This window comes from Syngnathoides biaculeatus, chromosome 13 (assembly GCF_019802595.1).
Source record: "Syngnathoides biaculeatus isolate LvHL_M chromosome 13, ASM1980259v1, whole genome shotgun sequence".
NCBI classification, from domain to species: domain Eukaryota; kingdom Metazoa; phylum Chordata; class Actinopteri; order Syngnathiformes; family Syngnathidae; genus Syngnathoides; species Syngnathoides biaculeatus.
This window is the reverse complement of record NC_084652.1, coordinates 27,676,365-27,697,096: the sequence shown is the minus strand read 5'-3', so window position 1 is coordinate 27,697,096 and position 20,732 is coordinate 27,676,365. Positions and strand designations below refer to the sequence as shown.

The 20,732-nt window shown below is 43.1% G+C and overlaps 1 protein-coding gene across 6 annotated transcripts in view; it reads right to left on the bottom strand.

The window, feature by feature from the left end:
* c13h5orf22 (chromosome 13 C5orf22 homolog) overlaps window positions 1-20,732 on the bottom strand; it is a 114,109-nt gene that overhangs the window by 31,011 nt on the left and 62,366 nt on the right. For 5 of the 6 annotated variants that reach the window (XM_061839673.1, XM_061839674.1, XM_061839676.1 and 2 more), the window contains 3 exons: window positions 9,880-10,160; window positions 6,040-6,102; window positions 1,009-1,041 (listed from right to left, as the gene is read on the bottom strand). In XM_061839673.1, the coding sequence (XP_061695657.1) occupies window positions 1,009-1,041; window positions 6,040-6,102; window positions 9,880-10,160 (377 nt within the window). The remainder of the gene's footprint in view (window positions 1-1,008; window positions 1,042-6,039; window positions 6,103-9,879; window positions 10,161-20,732) is intronic. The other variant, XM_061839675.1, reaches the window with a different exon arrangement.

The window sequence follows — 20,732 nt, the reverse complement described above, 5'->3', positions numbered from 1 at the left end:
TTGTATCCTGTCGAGATACAATCTCCCCTACAAGTACAGTCAGTAACCTCTTTCAGATTACTTCGTCTGCACAAAATATATTCCACAGGCATGCTTCAATTTCCACTCTTGTAGGTCACCCTATGTTCCCACCTCTTCTGGAAAAAACTGTTCACGACTACCATTTCCATCCTTTTTGCAAAGTCCCACCATCTGTCCCCCAAAGTTCCGTACTTGGATGCCAGACTTACCCATCACTTCTTCATCGCCCCTATTTCCTTCACCAACATGTCCATTGCCATCTGCAAAAATCCTCACTCTCTCTGTGTCCAGGATGCTCACAACAACTTAATATTTCTCTTTCAACTCTATGGAATCAACTACTTGTAGGACATAGCCGCTAATCACATTATACATAACACCCTCAATTTCAAGTTTCAGCCTCATCACTCGATCTGATACTCTTTTCAACTCCAAGACATTTTTTGCCATCTCTTGCTTTAAAATAATCCCTACACCATTTCTCTTCCCATCTACTCCATGGTAAAACAATTTAAACTCTGCTCCTAAATTTCTAGCCTTACTACCTTTCCACCTGCTCTTTTGGATTGACATATCAACTTTCTTCTCATCATCATGTCAATCAACTCCTAAGGTTTTCCTGTCATAGTCCCAACATTCAAAGTCCCAACACTCAGTCACAGGCTCTGTGCATTCCTTTTCTTCTTCTGCCGACAAATCCCGTTTCCCCCTCTTCTTTGTCTTTGACCCACAGTAGCTGAATTTCCACTGACGGCCTGCAGGTTAACGGTGCCGGGGGTGTGTGTTGTTAACTAGGGTCACGACTGATATGGTATGGTATTCTTGAGATCAACGCTCATATTTGTTTGGCAAAGTTAAACGCGAGATGCCCTTGAAGGAAAACAGGGGTGATGAAGTGATGGGTAAGTTCAGCATCCAGAAAAGGATCTTTTTGGGACAGATGGTGGTGGACTTTGCAAAAAGGATTGAAATGGCAGAAGTGAGCACCTTTTTCCAGAAGAGGCAGGAGCATAGGGTGCCCTACAAGAGCAGAGGGAGAAGCACGTAAGTGGATTACATTTTGTGTACACTATGTCGTATGAAGGTGGCTACTGAATAGAAGGTAGTGGTAGGGGAGAGAGGAGCTTGACAGCATTGGATGGAGGTGTATAGGATGACTCTGTTGGTGGGGAAGAAGATACAGTGTGTGTGTGTTTCTTTCAGCTTTTCCCTTTCGGGGTCGCCACAGCGTGTCATCTCAGATGAACGCATATATACGTTTTTGGCACAATTTTTACGCCGGATGCCCTTCCTGACGCAACCCTTCTCAGGGAGTGGAGGCCCCAGTGGTACGGTGAAGAAAATAATTATTTAAATACCCTGCTATATTGCAAGTTCTTCCACTTAGAAATCATGGAGGGGTCTGAAATTTTTATCATAGGTGCATGTCCACTGTGAGAGAGATAATCTAAAAAGAAACATCTAGAAATCACAATCTATGACTTTTTAAGAATTTATTTGTGTGATAGACTTGCAAATGAGTAATTGACCTGAAAAATGTTATTTGCTACAGTAGACCTTTTGTTTGCAATTACAGAGGTCAAACGTTTCCTGTAGTTGTTCACCAGGTTTGCACACTGCAGGAGGGATTTTGCCCCACTCCTCCACACAGATCTCTAGATCAGACAGGTTTCTGGGCTGACGCTGAGAAACACGGAGTTTCAGATCCCTCCAAAGATTTTCTATTCGGTTTAGGTCTGGAGACCACACCAGAACCTTGATATGCTTCTTACGGAGCCACTCCTTGGTTGTCCTGGCTGTGTGCTTCGGTGCTTCATTGTCATGTTGAAAGGCCCAGCGATGACCCATCTTCAATGCTCTGACTGTGGGAAAGAGGTTGTTCCCCAAAATCTCACAATACATAGCCGCGGTCATCCTCTCCTTAATACAGTGGAGTCGTCCTGTCCCATGTGCAGAAAAACACCCCCAAACGCATGATGCTACCACCCCCATGGTTCACAGTAGGAATGGTGTTCTTGGGAACTCATCATTTGTCTTCCTCCAAACACGGTCAGTGGAATTATGACCAAAAAGTTGTATTTTGGTCTAATCTGACCACAAAACCTTCTCCCATAACTCCTCTGTATCATCCAAATTGTCATTGGCAAACTTAAGACGGGCCTTGACATGTGCTAGTTTAAGCAGGGGAACCTTCCGTGCCATGCATGATTTCAAACCATGACGTCTTAGTGTATTACCAACAGTCACCTTGGAAACGGTGGTCCCAGCTCTTTTCAGGTCATTGACCAAGTCCTGTTGTGCAATCAAGGGCTGATTCTCGACCTTTCTCAGGATCATTGAGACCCCAGGAGGTGATATCTTGCATGGGGCTCCACTCCCATTGCGATTGACCGACATGTTTCGTTTCTTCCATTTTCTAATGATTGGCCATGTTACAAGTTCGAGTCTTACTGATTGTATGGGGTGGACAGGTGTCTTTATGCAGCTAATGACCTCACACAGGTGCATCTGATTCAGGATAATATATGGAGTGGAGATGGACTTTTAAAAGCGGACTAACAGGTCTTTGAGGGTCAGAATTCTAAATGACAGACAGGTGTTCAAATACTTATTTGCAGCCGTATCACACAAATCATGACAAAAAAAAATCCTACACTGTGACTGTGTCGAGATTATCTCTCTCACAGTAGTGGACTTGCACCTACGATGAAAATTTCATACCCCTTCTTGATTTCTAAGTGGGAGGACTTGCAATACAGCAGGGTGTTAAAATTCTCATTTTTTTTAACTGTAAAGAAGACAAATGAAGAATGAATGTGCGCCCTTTTTCGAAAGAGGTAAGACAGGCTCTTGATGGACAAGAGGTGTTCCCGAAGACTGACTATTGCAGACAAGGTGATCAGCGCGACAGGCAGGAGAGCACTTGGTGTGTCTTCTGGTAGGAAAGGGGAGAAGAAGACTTGGTGGTGTAACTCCAAAATACAGGAAGTCATACAAGAGGTGCAAGGAATGTATTGAGATGCAACGTAGGGCAAAGGTAGAGTTGGCGAAGGCTAAACAAGAGGGATTTGACAACATGTACACCAGGTTGGACACAAACAAAAGAGGACCAAGCCCGGATAAATGCAGAGGGTTGCGTCAGGAAGGGCATCCAGCATAAAACTGTGCCAAACAGATATGAGCGTTCATTACACAAATTCCATAATGGTTAGGTCGTGGCCCAGGCAACCTACGCTCTCCCCCGGAACTGTTAATCTGCAAGGCGTAGGTAGAAATTCAGATAATGTAGGTTGAAAAGAAAAAAGAGGAGGAAAGCGGCTTAGTCGGAAGAAGAAGAGGAATGGACAAACCCTACCGACTGTAAGGTTGTGGTGGGGTAGACTGTAGCTCAACAGCATAGGGTGGTGGTGTGTAGGATGATTCTGGTGGTGGGTAGGAAGACGAAGAAGAAAAAGGCAGAGCAGAGAATCAGGTCTTGGAAGTTGAGAAAGGAAGTATGTTGTGTGGCCTTTTGGAAAGAGGTGAGCGAGACTCTCGATGGACAGGAAGAGCTCCCAGAAGACTGGAATACTACTGTTAAAGTATTCAGAGAGGCAGGCAGAAGAGTACTTGGGGTGTCATCTGGTTGGAATGAGGAGAAGGAGACTTGGTGGTTGAACCCCAAAATACACAAAGTCATTCAAAGTGAATCCATCCTCCCTTTCCAGAAGAACCACGAACACAGGGTGACCTACAAGAGCGGCGGTAGAACCACGCAGGTGGATTACATTTTGTGCAGACAATGTCATCTGAAGGTGGTTTCTGAATGGAAGGTAGTGGTAGGGGAGAATGTAGCTCAACAGCATAGGATGGTAATGTGTAGGATGGCTCAGGTGGCGGGGAGGGGGATTAGGAAGACTACGGTAGAGCAGAGAACCATGTGGTGGAAGTTGAGAAAGGAAGAATGTTGTGCACCCTTTTGGAAAGAGGTGAGACAAGCTCTTGATGGACAGGAGGAATTTCCAGAAGACTGGACCACTTACACCCAAGGTGATCAGAGCGACAGGCAGGAGAATACTTGGTATGTCTTCTGGTAGAAAAGGAGAGAAGGAGACTTGGTGGTTGAACCCCAAAATACAGGAAGTCATCCAAGGAAAGAGATTTGCGAAGAAGAAGTGGGACACGAAGGTGACTGAGGAAAGTCAAAAGAAACACATTGAGATGCGTCGTAGGGCAAAGGTAGAGGTGGCGAAGGCTAAACAAGAGGCATACGACGACATGTACACTAGATTGGAAACGAAAGAAGGAGAAAAGGATCTCAACAGGTTGGCCAGACAGAGGGATAGAGATGGGAAGGATGTGCAGCAAGTCAAGGTGATTTACAATATTGATGGAAATATGTTGACTGGTGCCAGTAGCCTGCTCAGTAGATGGAAAGAGTACTATGAGAAGCTAATGAATGAAGAAAATGGGAGAGAAGGTAGAGTAGGAGAGGCTCGCATGAATGACCAGGAAGTGGCATTGATTAGTAAGGGAGAAGTTAGAAAGAGTAGAAATGAGTTCATTCGAAGGACAGCCAAAGTTGGATGTTTTGGAGACAAGGTTTGAGAGAGCAGACTTTGATGGTTTGGACATGTCCTGAGCCGAGAGAGTGAGTGTATACCAATACACAGAAGGGTGCTGAGGATGAAACTGCGAGGCAAAAGAGTGAGAGGAAGATCAAAGAGAAGCTTGATGGATAAAGACACCTGTCCACCCCATACAATCAGTAAGACTCAAACTTGGAACATTTAATGACCTCAAGCAGGTGCATCTGATTCCGGATAATACATAGAGTGGAGGTGGACTTTTAAAGGTGGACGAACAGGTCTTTGAGGGTCAGAATTCTAGATGACAGACAGGTGTTCAAATACTTATTTGCAGCTGTATATCGTTAAAAAAAATCCAACTCTGTGATTTTTCTTTTTAGATTATTTCTCTCACAGTGGAAATGCAGCTACGATGAAAATGTCAGGCCCCTCCATGATTTCTAAGTGGGAGAACTTATAGCAGGGCATTCAAATCCTTATTTTCTTCATTGTACCTACACTAGATGTGGCAGAGCTCAGTGTATGTACTGTATATATTACGTAATGTTCTCTTTTTGCTTTATCGCTGCCAGCATATGTACTGTCTGCCTGACATTAGTAATGTCTGATTGGTTTATTCCTGCCAGCATACATACTGTATGCATGATGCAATATTATCTGATTTGTTGATCGCTGCCACCATACCAAACTGTATCTATTACGGAATGTTATCTGACAGAGCGCTTATCAAAGTCGCACAACACTTCTACAGATTTAGTCACTCAATGCACACCTGAGGCGCATCGAATTAAAAGGGGCAGACTCGATTTTAGACAAAATTAAAGGCTGGTACAGTACTGTTGTTCTTTGGTCATTTTCAAAATGCTTTTCATTATGTAAACCAGAGTTACATTGTATGTGAAATGTGTTGTGTGAATAAATTTGCCTTCCTGGGTTTTGACCACTCTCTGACCTCTCATCGGACGATGAGTGGTTTCATCAGGATACGAGGCCAAGGCTCATTGGCAGCGACTGGACTAACCATTTATTTTGGGTGATGCTCAGCCTTTGTGCTGCACACAAGGTTGAATTGTTTGCTGAGCAATGAGTTTCTACGTGTCCCTGGGGTGTTTATTCCAACCACTGGAAGTCCTGGGTCAGCAGTCGCTCAATGAACTGTGTGGGCAATTTCAATCCCATTTATACACATCACTTTTTTACGAAGTCTGACATTCCAAAGGATCTGACATCAGCCAAGTATGTTTTCATCTGCCACGATAGCCTTCTAAACCCACTGCTACATTCTGTCCTTTTCTGTGTTGAAGGTTGGGCCTCAGAATTTGCTGTGGCTGTAGGGAGTAGGCTGGAGCCATTTTGTCGGTGACCAATTTAACTTGTCTTGTCTCGTCAACATCATCTCCACAATACTTGTATGAAAGGGCATTTTATACACATCTTACCACCATCTTACCTTGTTAGCATTCGGAACAGGTCCTCTGAAGCAATAGAGTTCCTGAAGAATGGAATATTCCTCCTTGACAGAAAATCATAAATCTGAATTATCTTGCATGGTAAAAAAAATAATGTACAATCAGTTTGAACAGCAATTTACCAGTAAATAGTGCCATGAGGCAGTTTGCACATGTATTTTGTAAATAAGCGCAAGTTAGGTCCAAAAATCTTGGGATATGGACATAATTTTCATCTTCCTGGCTCGAAACACCAATATGGATTTAAAATGAAACAATACTGTATGCTTTAACTCCAGACTTTAGGCTTTGATTTGAGGGTACTTACATTGAAATCAGGTGACTGGTTATAACTGTTTGTAAACATACTTTTCCCTTTTTAAGGGACCAAAAGCAATGGTACAAATTAATCATGAATGAAATTCCCACTTTACTTTTAATTCAATGACAGCCGAGAAGCTTGGAGCCTAGAACACAAAGACATAACCAGATACTGAATTTAATCCCTGGTGATGCTCTGTGAGGCCTCCACTGCAACTGTTCTTAGTTCCTGCATTACCTCCAAAAAGATGAGAATTGGGCTGATGCCCCAATATTTATGGACCTGAATTTGTTCATTTTAATCTTCAATCAAAGGTGTATGTAAAAGCTGTTATATCAGAAGCAACTTATGCTAAACAAGCACAGAATGATACTGTTTTACAGTAAAATGATTAAAATCTCATAAATACATCGAACAAAACTCAATGCTTGACAGCATAGGAGGGTGGTTGGTAGGATGACTGGTAGCAGGTAGGAAGACTAAGAAGACAAAGGTAGAGCAGAGAACCAGGTGGTGGAAGTTGAGAAAGGAAGAATGTTGTGTGGCCTTTTGGAAAGAGGTGAGACAGGCTCTAGATGGACAGGAAGAGCTCCCAGAAGACTGGAATACTACTGCCAAGGTATTCAGAGAGGCAGGCAGCTCAAGTTGTCAAGTCATGTATGGTGAAACAATGTGGTGGTGGTTCTGATGTAAATTAGCTTTACTTAATTAACACTGTCTGAACAGAATGTCAAAACTTAAATCCAAGCAAAGCTGCAGTGATTTTTACTGAATGTGCAGACTTGAATGAGCAAACGCATATTCAGTATTAGGTTCTCAGAAATGCACATATTCGATGTTTGGCCAGTGGATGATGACAATGTGTGGGTATTTGTGGTTGGTGATACCGATGGAGCTCGTACACCTATGTCACCGAAGTCACGTGACTGCCCATATTGACGGTCGAGCAATGCATTCTTCAATGCTAAGTTAGTTGGAGACGGCACGGAAATATGTTACAACATGGCGTCCAGAGTTATCTCCAATACCGTTAACATTTATAAGGTGATAATAAACGAAGATACGTGGAAAAATGAGAGACAGTTGGCATAGAGGACCGTTATTTAATGCCGAAGTTAATGTTTTCATCGATAAGGAATTGGACTGTTAACCCGCTTCCACTTGTCTTGGACAACTGGATCTACACATGTATCTGGTGAGTAAGTCGTCCAGATTTCGTTTTTTTTAACGATTTATTTGTGTGACATAGCTGCAAATAAGTATTTGAACACCAGTCTATCAGCTAGAATTCTGACCCTCACAGACCTGTTAGTCCGCCTTTAAAAGCCCATCTCCACTCCATGTATTATCCTGAAATCAGATGCACTTGTGTGAAGTCATTAGCTGCACAAAGACACCTCTCCACCCCATTCAATCAGTAAGACTCAAACTTGTAACATGGCCAAGACCAAAGAGCTGTCCAAAGACACCAGATACAAAATTGTACAACTCCACATGGCTGGAAAGGGCTACGAAAGAAATTGCCAAGCAGCTTGGTGAAAAAAGGTCCACTGTTGGAGCAGTCATTAAAAAATGGAAGAAACGAAACATGATGGCCAGTCTCAATCGGAGTGGAGCCCCATGCAAGATATCACCTCATGGGGTCTCAATGATCCTTAGAAAGATGAGGAATCAGCTGAGGACTAGAGGACAGAACTTGGTCAATGACCTGAAAAGAGCTGCGACCACCGTTTCCAAGGTGACTCTTGGTAATATACTAAGACATCATGGTTTGAAATCATGCATGGCACCGAAGGTTCCCCTGCTTAAACCAGCACATTTAAAGGCCCGTCTTAAATTTGCCAATGACCATTTGGATGATATAGAGGAGTCATGGGAGAAAGTTTTGTCGTCAGATGAGACCAAAATGGAACTTTTGGTCATAATTCGACAACCCATGTTTGGAGGAAGACGAATGATGAGTTCCATCCCAAGAACACCATCCCAACCATGAAGCATCATGCTTTGGGGGTGTTTTTCTGCACATGGGACCGGACGACGACACGCTATTAAGGAGCGGATGACCGTGGCCATATATTGTGAGATTTTGAGGAACAATCTTGTTCCCTCAGTCAGAGCATTAAAGATAGGTCATAGCTGCTGGGTCTTTCAACATGACAATGACCAGAATCACACAGCCAGGCAAACCAAGGAGTAGCTCCGTAAGAAGCATATCAAGGTTAATGGCGTGGCCAAGCCAGTCTCCAGACCTAAACCCAATAGAAAATCTTTGGAGGGAGCTGAAACTCCATGTTTCTCAGCAACAGCCCAGAAACCTGTCTGATCTAGAGAAGATCTGTGTGGAGGAGTGGCTCAAAATCCCTCCTGCAGTGTGCGCAAACCTGGTGAACAGCTACAGGAAACGTTTGACCTCTGTAATTGCAAACAAAGGCTACTGTACCAAATATTAACATTGTTTTTCCTCAGATGTTCAAATATTATTTGCAGCTGTATCACACCAAAAATCGTTTAAAAAAAAAATCATACAATTTTCTTTTTAGATTATCTCCCTCACAGTGGACATGCACCTACGATGAAAATTTCAGAACCCTCCATGATTTCTAAGTGGGAGAACTTGGAATATAGCAGGGTGTTCAAATACTTATATTCTTCACTGTACTTCTTGGGAATTTGAGATTGAGCAGAATAATTCCTACCTGAAATGAAGTTATTGCTACACAGTCGTGTGTATTTGGTTGGGCACCATCAATCAAGTTTAAATGCCGAAATCCATCGATCTTTTCTCGTCTTTTCAGCTGGTATTCCATAGAATGATCTCTGAATATCTGTCTCGTCTATTGTAACAACCAACAGCACAACAAATCTCGGGCATTGTGTATATTCTGCTCCGGTTCAATGTCCCCCACACTGTCGAGCAGCTCTTTTTGACTGGCAATATGGCGCCGTGAAAATGGTGACGTCACGAGCTCAAGCTCTCTACAGCATCCACCCCATGTCCACATTTGTAACACTAATTGAGAATTATAATTTGGTGCCTTGGTCATCCTGAACGAAAATAAACAACCTAATCAATCATGACAAATACAGCACGTACTGTGTGAATTGGGGGGGGGGGGGACTCAATGTCTCCTTCCTTTAAGACTGTGTAAAATCTTCCATGAATATCCATAAGCGTAAAACAAGAGGAACGTTAACGATTTTTCCTGCGTTGCCTCCACACCTAAATATTGTTTTACATTTCATTATGTTTGTAAGAATGAACCGAACTGAAATATTGCATCCTGGAAGGCAACTTTGAATTATTATACAATGCCATTTTTATTTGTGACAGTTTTGTTTATCTTCAATTAAAAACAAGCTCAGAAAATATTTTTTGGTCTCCATATTTTTGTGTCGAAAAATGGTGATCAAAACTCAGAAACACAATCACACACAATAAAATACTGTATATTCTGATTACAGCTGTTTCTAAACACAGAACCACAAATATGAAATGAAAATTTTAAAAAGTCCAAATTACCTCAGTGTATAACTCCTTGAATGGATTCTTACAGGAAAAGAAATCTAAATCAATATCAAGGATGTATGGCTCTGTATGAGTCAGAAAAGTTGATATCCTCTGAACAACATAACTTGTGGATCCTTCTTCATCTTCACCACTGTAATCACAGGAGATCTGTTCATCTTGTCTGGCATCTTGAATATTGGAGCAACTGGCCTCCTCAACTTGTGAACATTCTCTTCTGGGTTTCTTGGCGAGCCAAGTCTCAGAGTCCTCCTCTGTTTTTATTTCTGCAATATCTTATTTTTTGGGGGGAAAAACAAAGAAAATAATTTTGGCAGTGCATTTACATATATTACCTTGTTCAAAAATAAAGCATTTATGTCATCTGAAATCTTATTCCAAATCATGTTCAACCCATATATAATTGAATACACTGAAAAGACAAAATATTTAAGGTTGAAACTGATAAACATCGTTCTTAGTAAATAATCATCAAAGATCCCAAGTGCCTGTTGGGCCCAAGTCCTGCAACACTGAAGCACATCCTGGTTGGTTGCAAGATCAGCCTTACTTAAAGGGCTACTGTCATGAAATGGATGATTTTTAGTATGTTATTAATGAAAAAAAAACGTCAGCCAATATGGGCCCATGCGTTTTTTCACCGCAAAACATGATTTTGACGTATACAGCTTTTTGTAACTTCTGCCATGAAAATCCTCTCGAGGGATTTGTTTTCGAAAAGAAGCAGGAAGTGACGTAAAGGACAGCGGCGCCCCCAAGTGGACTCGTTTGTTTCCATAAGTTTTACCTCCGGGAAGGTTGCTCGTTGTTCCTTCGTGTTAGCCAAAATGTCAGCTCATTGCATTAATGGACATTGCTTGAACACTTGGGAGAATTGATTTACCCTTCATAAGTTTGCAAGAGACCTGGTTCGTTGTGAAAAATGGATTGAACGGGTGCAGAGGACGAGAGCTTCGTGGGTTCCAAATAACAGGTAGGTGTGTATACAGCTACTAAAAAAATAATAGTTTGGGCGGACCACGAAATCGGTCCCTCATAACGTAACAAAAGATCCGCACACGAAAAATGTCGATGTGCGTGTTTGACAGTGTTGGGCTGCTGCGCAGATGGCGGCGAATCTGAAGAACCCAGCCAAGAATGCCTCACTCAGCCTTGTGCGCGCAGTAATGTGCCGCGGCTCGACGGTGTTCATCAAATAGTGCGGCGGCTATGAACAACCTCCTAAAACCAGCACAGCTCGGCTCCATTGTATGCCACCACGGCGCCGTAAATCAGCCACACCGGCTGAGGCGCCGCGTTGGGGGGCCACGGCTTCTGCGAAGGCTGCGCGTCGGGCTTCGTGGACAGGGGCAGCTCTGAAGAACCCAGCCAAGAATGCCTTACTCAGCCGCCTGCGCACAGTAATGTGCCCTGGCTCGACTGTGTTGTTCATCGCATAGTGCGGCGTCTATGAACACCCCCCCTAAAGCAGGACGGCTCCGTCATAAGCCACAGCGGCTGGCTGCCATGAGCCGCGATGGTTCATCTCCGCGATGGAAGTTAATCGGACGGGGATGCGGTTTGGCCGTGATCGCATATCATCTGAATATGGCTCGAAACAATAGTGTAATATTGGCCCGAGGGCTCGGAACAATAGTGTAATATTGCCCCGGTAACTTCACTCGGTTGTGTGGTGTTTGCCTTTTCGAAAAGAGCTTCCGTGTCAGAAGGGGCTTATTTGTCTCCCATAGTCAGGGTGCACCGCATGTTTTCATTGGCAAATGTCCGAGTGGCAGCCAATATGGCGACCACTTGGATATCGTAGAAAGACACTTCTGCAAAATTGCGCAGGGATGACACGCTCTCCGCTCACATTTTTTCGTATAGACATTGAAGTGAATAATGTTATATGTATTTTTTTATTACAATATCTATTTTAGAATGTTTATAGGGATGACACTTGGGCTTTAATACCGTTACACTTGGCGACACAACCAAGAGCTGAAGTGTCTCGCTGGTGTTCTGGAGAACCAGCGAATGAGGGTGAATGCCCTTCCACCCTTATCAGCCAACTGGCAACCAAGGCTGTTTTGTTCGGGAGGCGGAGAGTCAAACCGGCCACAACAATAAGCCACCAGAGAGTGGACAGCTGTGCAGTGCACGAGACTGGAAACTGCTGGCAGACCTGGACAAGAAGCTCTGCTTTCCAGTTGAGATTGCAACTACCACCCTACGACCAGATCTAGTGCTTTGGTCTGCCTCTCTCAAACTCGTCTACATCATTGAGCTCACAGTGCCCTGGGAGGGGGCAGTCGAGGAGGTGTATGACCGGAAGCGGGTGAGGTATGCAGGACTTGCGGCTGAGGTGCAACAGCAAGAGTGGAGAGCAGAGGTACGCCCGGTGGAAGTTGGCTGCAGAGGATTTATAGCCTCAACCTCCAGGCTACTCAGTGAGATGGGAGTCCGAGGGAAGGCCCATCGGGAGGCAGTCAGAGACCTCTCCAAGGCGGTGGAAAAGGCCAGCCAGTGGCTCTGGATAAAGAGGAAAGACCCCAATTGGGCCTTCAGGAGAAATGATGGCACCTAGGGGGTGAACCTGGGATTCACTGCTGAACCCTCTCGAGAGTGTTGTGGACCTATCAGCGAAACATTTGATGACGGAAGGAAGCATCTGTGATGTTATGGGGCTGTGTTAGTGCCAATGGCATGGGTAACTTGGGTAACGTGCAAATACATCTGTGAAAGCACCATTAATGCGGAAAGCTACCATACAGGTTTTGGAAAAACATGTTTCCATCCAAGCAACGTCGTTTTCATGCATGCCCTCCTTATTTCAGCATGACAGTGCCAGATCACATTCTACATTCTTCTGTGTGACAAATATATATATAGTATAAGAGTGTGGGTACTTGACTGCCCTGCCTGCAGTCCAGAGGTGTTTCCCATTGAAAATGTGTGGCAGAATATGAAACATAAAAGACGAACACAACGTCCCTAGACTGTTGAACAGCTGAAGCTGTATGTCAAGTGAGAATGAAAACGAATTCCACCTACAAAGCTGCGAGAGTGGACTTTCCGTCCGGTCAATTACTTGTACAATAGCCAATCAGATAGCCACATTGTCTTAACCCATGGCTTGACCCGCCCCTCTTGTCACCGTGTCCTACAAGCAATGCTGGTTATCATTCGCAGGCGGTTGGAAAAGCTAATGATACGGACAAAATGGTCCTCAGACGCGCTTGTGGAACGTGAAATTCTAATGAAAGATCTCTGGCCAGGTTAAAAGGGGCCTGGTTGATTAATTTTCCAAAACATCAATTACAGTTGAGGAAGTGTCTACAATGGATTAAGGCTCGCAGAAGAGTGCGTGTACAACTTGTGTGTGGACAACAACAAATTTAAGGCTGTATGTTCAAAGGTAAGTGAGGGAGAAGTATCTTCTCTGAGTTTGATTTCATTATTATCAGTGCTTTATACTTTGCAAGAGAACAACTTTCACTTTGTTAGTGTATCACTGACGTGCTGAATGAAATATTTAATGTTCTATGCCGACAAGTCGGGTTCGTAATACGTAAATGCGAGATGTCATGCAAGAGAAATGTCTATTTGCCGATTTGTATCACATCGGACTTTTAAGACATAGCACTGGGTTCCATTACGAGCCAAGTCAAATGAATACACCCACTCACTTATAAAAACTATAATGATATTACTCGTGAATTTTCCCAGTAAAAAGTACTCACCCTGCTTTACATGCTCAGAACGATTCCACAATTTTATCCTGTTGGATTTCAATATGAAGTTTGTGAGGCGTCAAACTTTTTTTGCATCGATCGGCAACGTTTCTTTGTAACTCTGACATTGCGTCCTGCTCCGTCCAAAATCTTAATTCCGTGTACATATCCTTGTGTGAAATAGTTGAGACCTCTCTGTAGAACTCTCTTGGACAAGTCCGAACACATTTGGCAAAAAACATAACCCCAATATTATCTGGAATACGCGATAGAGGACCTAGTGAAACCTATTATGTTCAGTCGCCATTTTTGAAGATTGTGGGGCATGGCAACTGGAGCTAACGGGGGGGTTGTTGGTGGAGCTGAAGATCACCACTTGGAAAAGTCCATTATTGTCCTCAGTTCCCAAATGGATGGAATGTTCTTAAAAGAAAAGGCGATGTAACAGTGGTAAATGAGACCATGTTACATCTTAAATGCAAAGTGTCGCAACCATAAAACTAAGTTAATGATTATTTGGTAAAAACAAAGTACCATTTTAATTATCTTGTCTCTGTTGTGTATTCAATTAAATATCTGAACCTGATTTTCAAATCATTGAATTCGGTTTTCATTTAACACAACATCCCAACAAAGAGCCATGTGAAATAGTCCCCAATTCAATGTTTTGCCCTGACCGGAAGTTGAAGCCGAATTACCACGTGGAAGGGGTCTGTGCGCAGTCTAGTTTTTATTCTATGTTATTGGACCAACCGCCTGACAGCCACAGCTCCAGTCTGCCCCCTCAGCGATTGAAGAATTTAAGGTGGAGGTGGGACTGCATCAGGGATCAGCTCTGAGCCCCTTCCTGTTTGCAGTGGCAATGGATAGGCTGACAGATGAGGTTAGACTGGAATCCCCTTGGACCATGATGTTCGCAGATGATATTGTGATATGCAGTGAAAGCAGGGAGCATGCAGAGGAACAATTAGAAAGTTGGAGACATGCACTGGAAAGGAGAGGAATGAAGATTAGCCGAAGTAAAACAGAATATATGTTTGTGAATGAGAAAGGTGGAGGGGGAAGAGTGAGGCTACAGGGAGAAGAGATAGCGAGGGTGGACGACTTCAAATATTTAGGGTCAACAATCCAAACCAATGGTGAGTGTGGTAAGGAAGTGAAGAAACGGGTCCAAGCAGGTTGGAACAGTTGGCGGAAGGTGTCTGGTGTGTTATGTGACATAAGAGTCTCTGCTTGGACGAAGGGCAAAGTTTACAAAACAGTGGTGAGGCCGGCCATTGTGTAATGATTAGAGACGGTGGCACTGAAGAAACAAACAGAATCAGAACTGGAGGTAGCAGAAATGAAGATGTCGAGGTTCTCGCTCGTAGTGAGCAGGTTGGATAGGATTAGAAAGAGAGCTGATTAGAGGGACAGCCAAAGTTGGATGTTTTGGAGACAAGATTCGAGAGAGCAGACTTTGACGGTTTGGACATGTTCAGAGGCCAGAGAGTGAGTATATTGGTGGAAGGGTGGTGAATATGGAGCTGCCAGGCAAAAGAGCGAGAGGAAGACCAAAGAAGTTTTATGGAGGTGGTGAGGGAAGACATGAGGGCAGTTGGGGTTAGAGAGGAAGATGCAGGAGATAGGCTAAGATGGAAAAAGATGACACGCTGTGGCGACCCCTAACGGGACAAGGCGAAAGGAAAAGAAGAAGATACAATTCCAGAGAATCAAAATTCCATGAATTTTCCATGACTTTCCAGCTACTCAATACAAAATTTCATGACTAAGAATAGATTGACTAGTTGTGGCAGACAGCAATATGTCAGCTATATGATCGTGTGTTGCCACTTAAGTGCCAAAGCTTAATGTAGTAGGTGGATCATAATGACTGTGAAATTTATGGTTATTAAAAATATAAACTATAATTATAAGTGTATAAAAGTATTGTTGATAAGAAGCTCATTGGGTTTGCGTGTAATCAGCAGGAACATGGGCATGCTCTTACAAAGCCATTCGCCTTTGACTTTGCTTATCCTATCACTACAATATGGCAGTAAAGCACGCTTGTAAGCGGTTACTTATCTGCTGTGTTGTAAGGTAAGCGTACTCTTCAGCTACGAAGTTTTTATGCAAGCAAGCCTTGGGCTTCAAACTTGTCTAAAACACAGACTATTAGACCAACATGGTGTAGAAGCCACTGCAGTCGTCACCAATAATTATACAATATAGTGAAGTTGAGTCTGAATTGATTAGAGGGTGATCATGCCCATGCCAGCAAGATAACACCCGAGAGCAGGATTTTGATTTGATCAGATTTTCATTGTTGCTGTTGTTTTTATGCTGAATTTGAATCTGAAATCCGTTATGAAGGAAAATAAAAAAAATAAAATACAAAAATAAATTATATAGATACATAACCCTACCTAACCCTAATTCTCTTATAATAAACACTTAATATAAATTAAAAAATAAATATAAGTCATACATTATACTGCTAGTCCAATGATACTGATATGATGTTCATGACTCGGAGGATTTTTCATCATAACAGATTAATATAACTGCAAATTAAAAATAACAAATACCAGGATATTACTGAATTGGGAAAAAACATTTTAAAATTTCTTATTAACTGATTAATATAACATAACTAAATTAAAAATTGAACAAATACATTAAAATACAAAACAATTTCACTCAGAAATGATAATTTCCAATTTCAACTGATATTAATAGAACATGATATGAAACGGTATTTAGAATTTTTCATCAATAAAAATTCTTGATCTGACAAACTTAATCTGAAGAAAAGTTAGATGCACTGGCCTGTCAAGGAATGAACGCCAAACGGCCTATACCCGCAATGTTTTGAAAATGCTGAAAGTTAACTCCAACATAATCGACGTTACTGGAAACAAACTAGCGATACATTGTAACAAGCATTCCTGTTGGCAATCATGATGTATTGTTATAATCTAGCAAAATTTACAGCGGTATCTATTGTCAATCCATTGATGAAAGCTTGCAGTAGATGTTCTAGATCAGTGATTTCCAACCTTTATGGAGCCAAGGCACATATTTTACAACTGAAAAATCCCACGGCACACCAAGTAAATGTCACCAAAAATGGATCGATTACTGTATGTAATTCCTGCCATCTAATAGAAGAGGATTTTTTTTGGTTTGTCTGTCATTCTGGCTCACTGGTATAAATAGATGAATAAAGATACATTATTTCTTGGAATAAATGTATTTTTTTAGCAATTACATAAAATTGGATAACTTCCCATGGCACACCTGAAGAGTGCTCACGGCACACTAATGTACCCCGGGGGCACACTGTTTGGGAATCACTGGTCTAGCTCTTGCTTAAGCATGTAGAGGGGAAAAGTTTTCAACTTCAAGATAACGCGGCAACACGGGGAAACAATCTTCTCCAGTTGCACCACATTTTCTTCTATTATTCACATAACCCGACATTCCTTAAAGCAAGAGCACTTTTTTTTTTTTTTACTTTTACCATTATTATTGAGCGTTCTCTTTGCTCTCTGCTGCCCAGACTGTGCTTGTGATTATGAGTGTACCCCTTTAAGAGCCGAAGGTGGCCGGAGTCAGGTAAACTATCAGGAGGCCGTGTGCTTCCGTGTTGAAAAGAATAAAATAAAAAAAGGAGTCAAGCTGTGATTCACCGCGCTGGATTAGTTTTCATGTGCGTTGAGAATGTCTATGTATTTCTACTCAAAACAAATTTTAAGCGCATGATTTTTCGTGGTCGACTGTGCAGATTTGAGAGTGCGATCGCGCCAGTCAAGTCACAGTGACTGAAAATCCCATGACATTCCCTAACCCAAGCCAAATATTTTTTTATTTACCGGACTTTCCAAGACCTGGAAAAGGCAACGTTTCTTTCCATGATATTCCAGAAATTTCCTGACTTGTACAAACCCTGATATCTGGATCTGCCATATCCGGCCAGCATCTTCCCCGACCATAGGAGCCAACTCACCACAAGGTGATGATCACTTGACAGCTCCAGCCCTCTCTTTACCAGAGTGTCCAAGACATGCGGTCGCAAATCTGATGACACAACCCCAAAATCGCTCGTTGAACGGCGACTAACGGTGTGCTGGTGGAATGTGGCCATGTGGAGATCGTCATTCTTGAAAATGATGTTTGGTATGGACAATGACAATAAGCAAAGAACTCCAACAACAGAACACCGCTCAGGTTCTGATCAGGCATGGGGGCAGGGGGCTTTCTTCCCAATCATGGCCTTCCAGGTCTCACTGTCATTACCCACATGACCATTGAAGTCCCCCAGCAAAACAAAAAAGTCCCTGGTGGTAGCGTTCTCCAGCACTGCCTCGAATGAGTCAAGAAATTGTGGGTACTCTGTATGATTGGTGAATAGGCACAAAAAACAGTCAGGCCCTATCCCCCCACTTAGCAGGGGAAGCTTCCCTCTCATCCACCAGTGTGAACCCCAGCATACAGGCGCCGAGCTGGGGGGCAAAAATATGTCCACACCTGTTTGGCGCCTCTCAATTTGGACAACTCCAGAGTGGAACAGAGTCCAAACTGTTTCAAGAGGACTGGTCCCAGAGCCCAAGGCATGTGTGGAGGAGAGTACGACTATATGAATGGGATGAACCATTGGCGTTGGATGGTGACATCTCATTGGTGAGACTTATTATGATTGGTCCAGCTGGTCACAAGACCCAGCAAAATACAGCAGAGGGAAGTTTCACAGGAATAAAACTACCAGGGGTCTATATTTGCAGCATCAATCAAGCCAACCAGTATGCCTTGCTAAACGTTTTTAGGCCTATACTAGTGGAAGGGACGCTCAATTTGATATAGCATTGTGGTATGGAAATCAAGAAAAACCTGGAATTCCACTTAGGACATCTACTAAAGGTGGACGAATCCTAATAGCTGTAGATGTGACTATGGACGATTGGTTTCAAGTTAATACGAAATTTCATGGCAAAATAATAACTGGCTTGCAATGGTTGAGCAAGCAGAAAAACCCACATTAAAGGATTGTGTCATGTGCATGAGTCGAAGACCGTTGTCGCAAGTCATTCCCGCATTATTGCCTGATAACTGTACCATAGAAGTAATGTAAAAAAACTGTTAATAATGGTGAAAGCAAACAATGAAATTCAGTAAATCTATTGACTTATCTTGATAAACGAAAAACATTGTTTTTTAGTGATGTCGTCCCCAACAATTTTACATGCATTGAATTAAAAGGACAAGGAAGGAAACCTCTCAGCATTAATATGTAAATCTAGGTTTGAAGTTGATATTGTGTTAAAAAACCATTGTCGCACAGTGACATCTGGTGGTGGGAGGGCAATAATAGAAGACTTTGCCCTAGAAATGCGACTGGATTCTGTGCTCTAATAACCTTGCTACTACAGTTATCTATTGGTTATGAACTAACTTCTGCTGTACATGTAATTTTACCCGAGCAATGGCATAAGTGAAAAAGAGCAGCTGATTGGCAAGGGCAGAACAATCCAACATACATTGACGCTATTGGTGTTCCAAGTGAGTATAAATTGGATGACCGAATGACAGCTGGATTCGAATCCTTCCTGTGTTGGTGTTGTACAATCAACAAGAACGTAGACAAAATCAACTACTACTCATTGGAAACCCCTGGTCTTTCATATATAATACTAATACCGGTAGGCAGTGGAATTGTAGGTTAGCAGTTCAAGAATTTAGAATTTTTAGAAGTGTGTGAAGTACCCAACCTGCTTCAAACGTTCCAGCATCATCCCGGTCCCCAAGAAACCAGTAATCACTCCAGGGCTGTTGCCTTGACATCTGTGGTCTATGGATCTAGAACAAGAGCAGGAAGGACCGTGTGGGACCCTTCACACCCTGGCAACCAGCTCTTCCAGCTCCTTCCATCAGGTAGGCGGTACCAAACAATGGAAACTTCACACGTTTCAAAAAGACCAGATTCATCGTGAAAAATGGATTGCACAAGTGACAAGCTTTGTCAGTTCCAAATGACTGGTAGGTGTGTATAGAGCTAGTTAAAAAACAAAAAAATAGGGTGGGCGGGGGGTATAATTTGTCCCACAGTTTTTAACAAATGTTACGCGTGAATTTAAAATCCCCTTGGCCAAACCAGCAAAACCTAAAGCAGTTGTATTGCATTTAAGTTAATCACACACAATACAATACAACACAAAACAATAAAATAACACATAAGTACAAAGACAGTTTAGTAGCGTGTAAAACGAGCTAACTAACCAAACGACATTTGTCACCAAAATCAAACGAAGGTTCCACATTGGTGAATGTTATTTCCAACGAATGTTTGAAGTCGGCGAATGTTCCGGAAATGTCCAAAAAAGACAAAACCCAGAGGACAGTGTGGCAGTCTATGTACTTGTCCAAAAGCAGCAGTGGTAGAAAATAAGCTCCGTGAAAGCCATCCTCCCGAACATTCCAGACATCCGCGTCCGACGATGTAATGGAGTCCTTCTCTCAGAACGTAACCTGCCTCATAAAAAGTAGGTAAGGCAGGGGGTGCTCAATGTGTCGATGCGCGCAAGCCACCATTTCCCCCGACATGGAGGTGGGTCGGGCAGGGAGGCGGACAGGCGCATGCGTCCGTACCGGAGGCGGGGAGGAGAAAGTTCTCTCCACTGGTGTCTGGGCACCCCTGACATAAATAATAAAGTATGTGAGAAAGGAAATGAAAAAGAAGAATAAAGAATGGCCCCTCCTTGAGCTGGACCTTATCAAGCTAGAGGGGTTTGTGTGTCCCGATGATCCTAGGAGCTAAGTTGTCTGGGGCTTCATGCCCCCGGTAGGGTCACCCATGGCAAAAAGGTCCTAGGTGAGGGACTAAACAAAGGACAAAACCGTGATGACAAGTATCAATATTGGAGCTCTGTTTCCCTTGCCCGGACGCGGGTCACCGGGGCCCACCTTTGGAGCCAGGCTTGTAGGTGGGGTTCATAGGTGAGCGCCTGGTGGCCGGCCGTGCACTGATGGGGCTCGGCCGGGCACAGTCTTAAAGGGTAACATTGGGTACCCCTTCCCATGGGCTCACTACCTGGGGTCATTGGGGTCAGGTACGATGTGAGCGGGGCGGAGGCCAAAGGTGGGGACCTTGGCGAT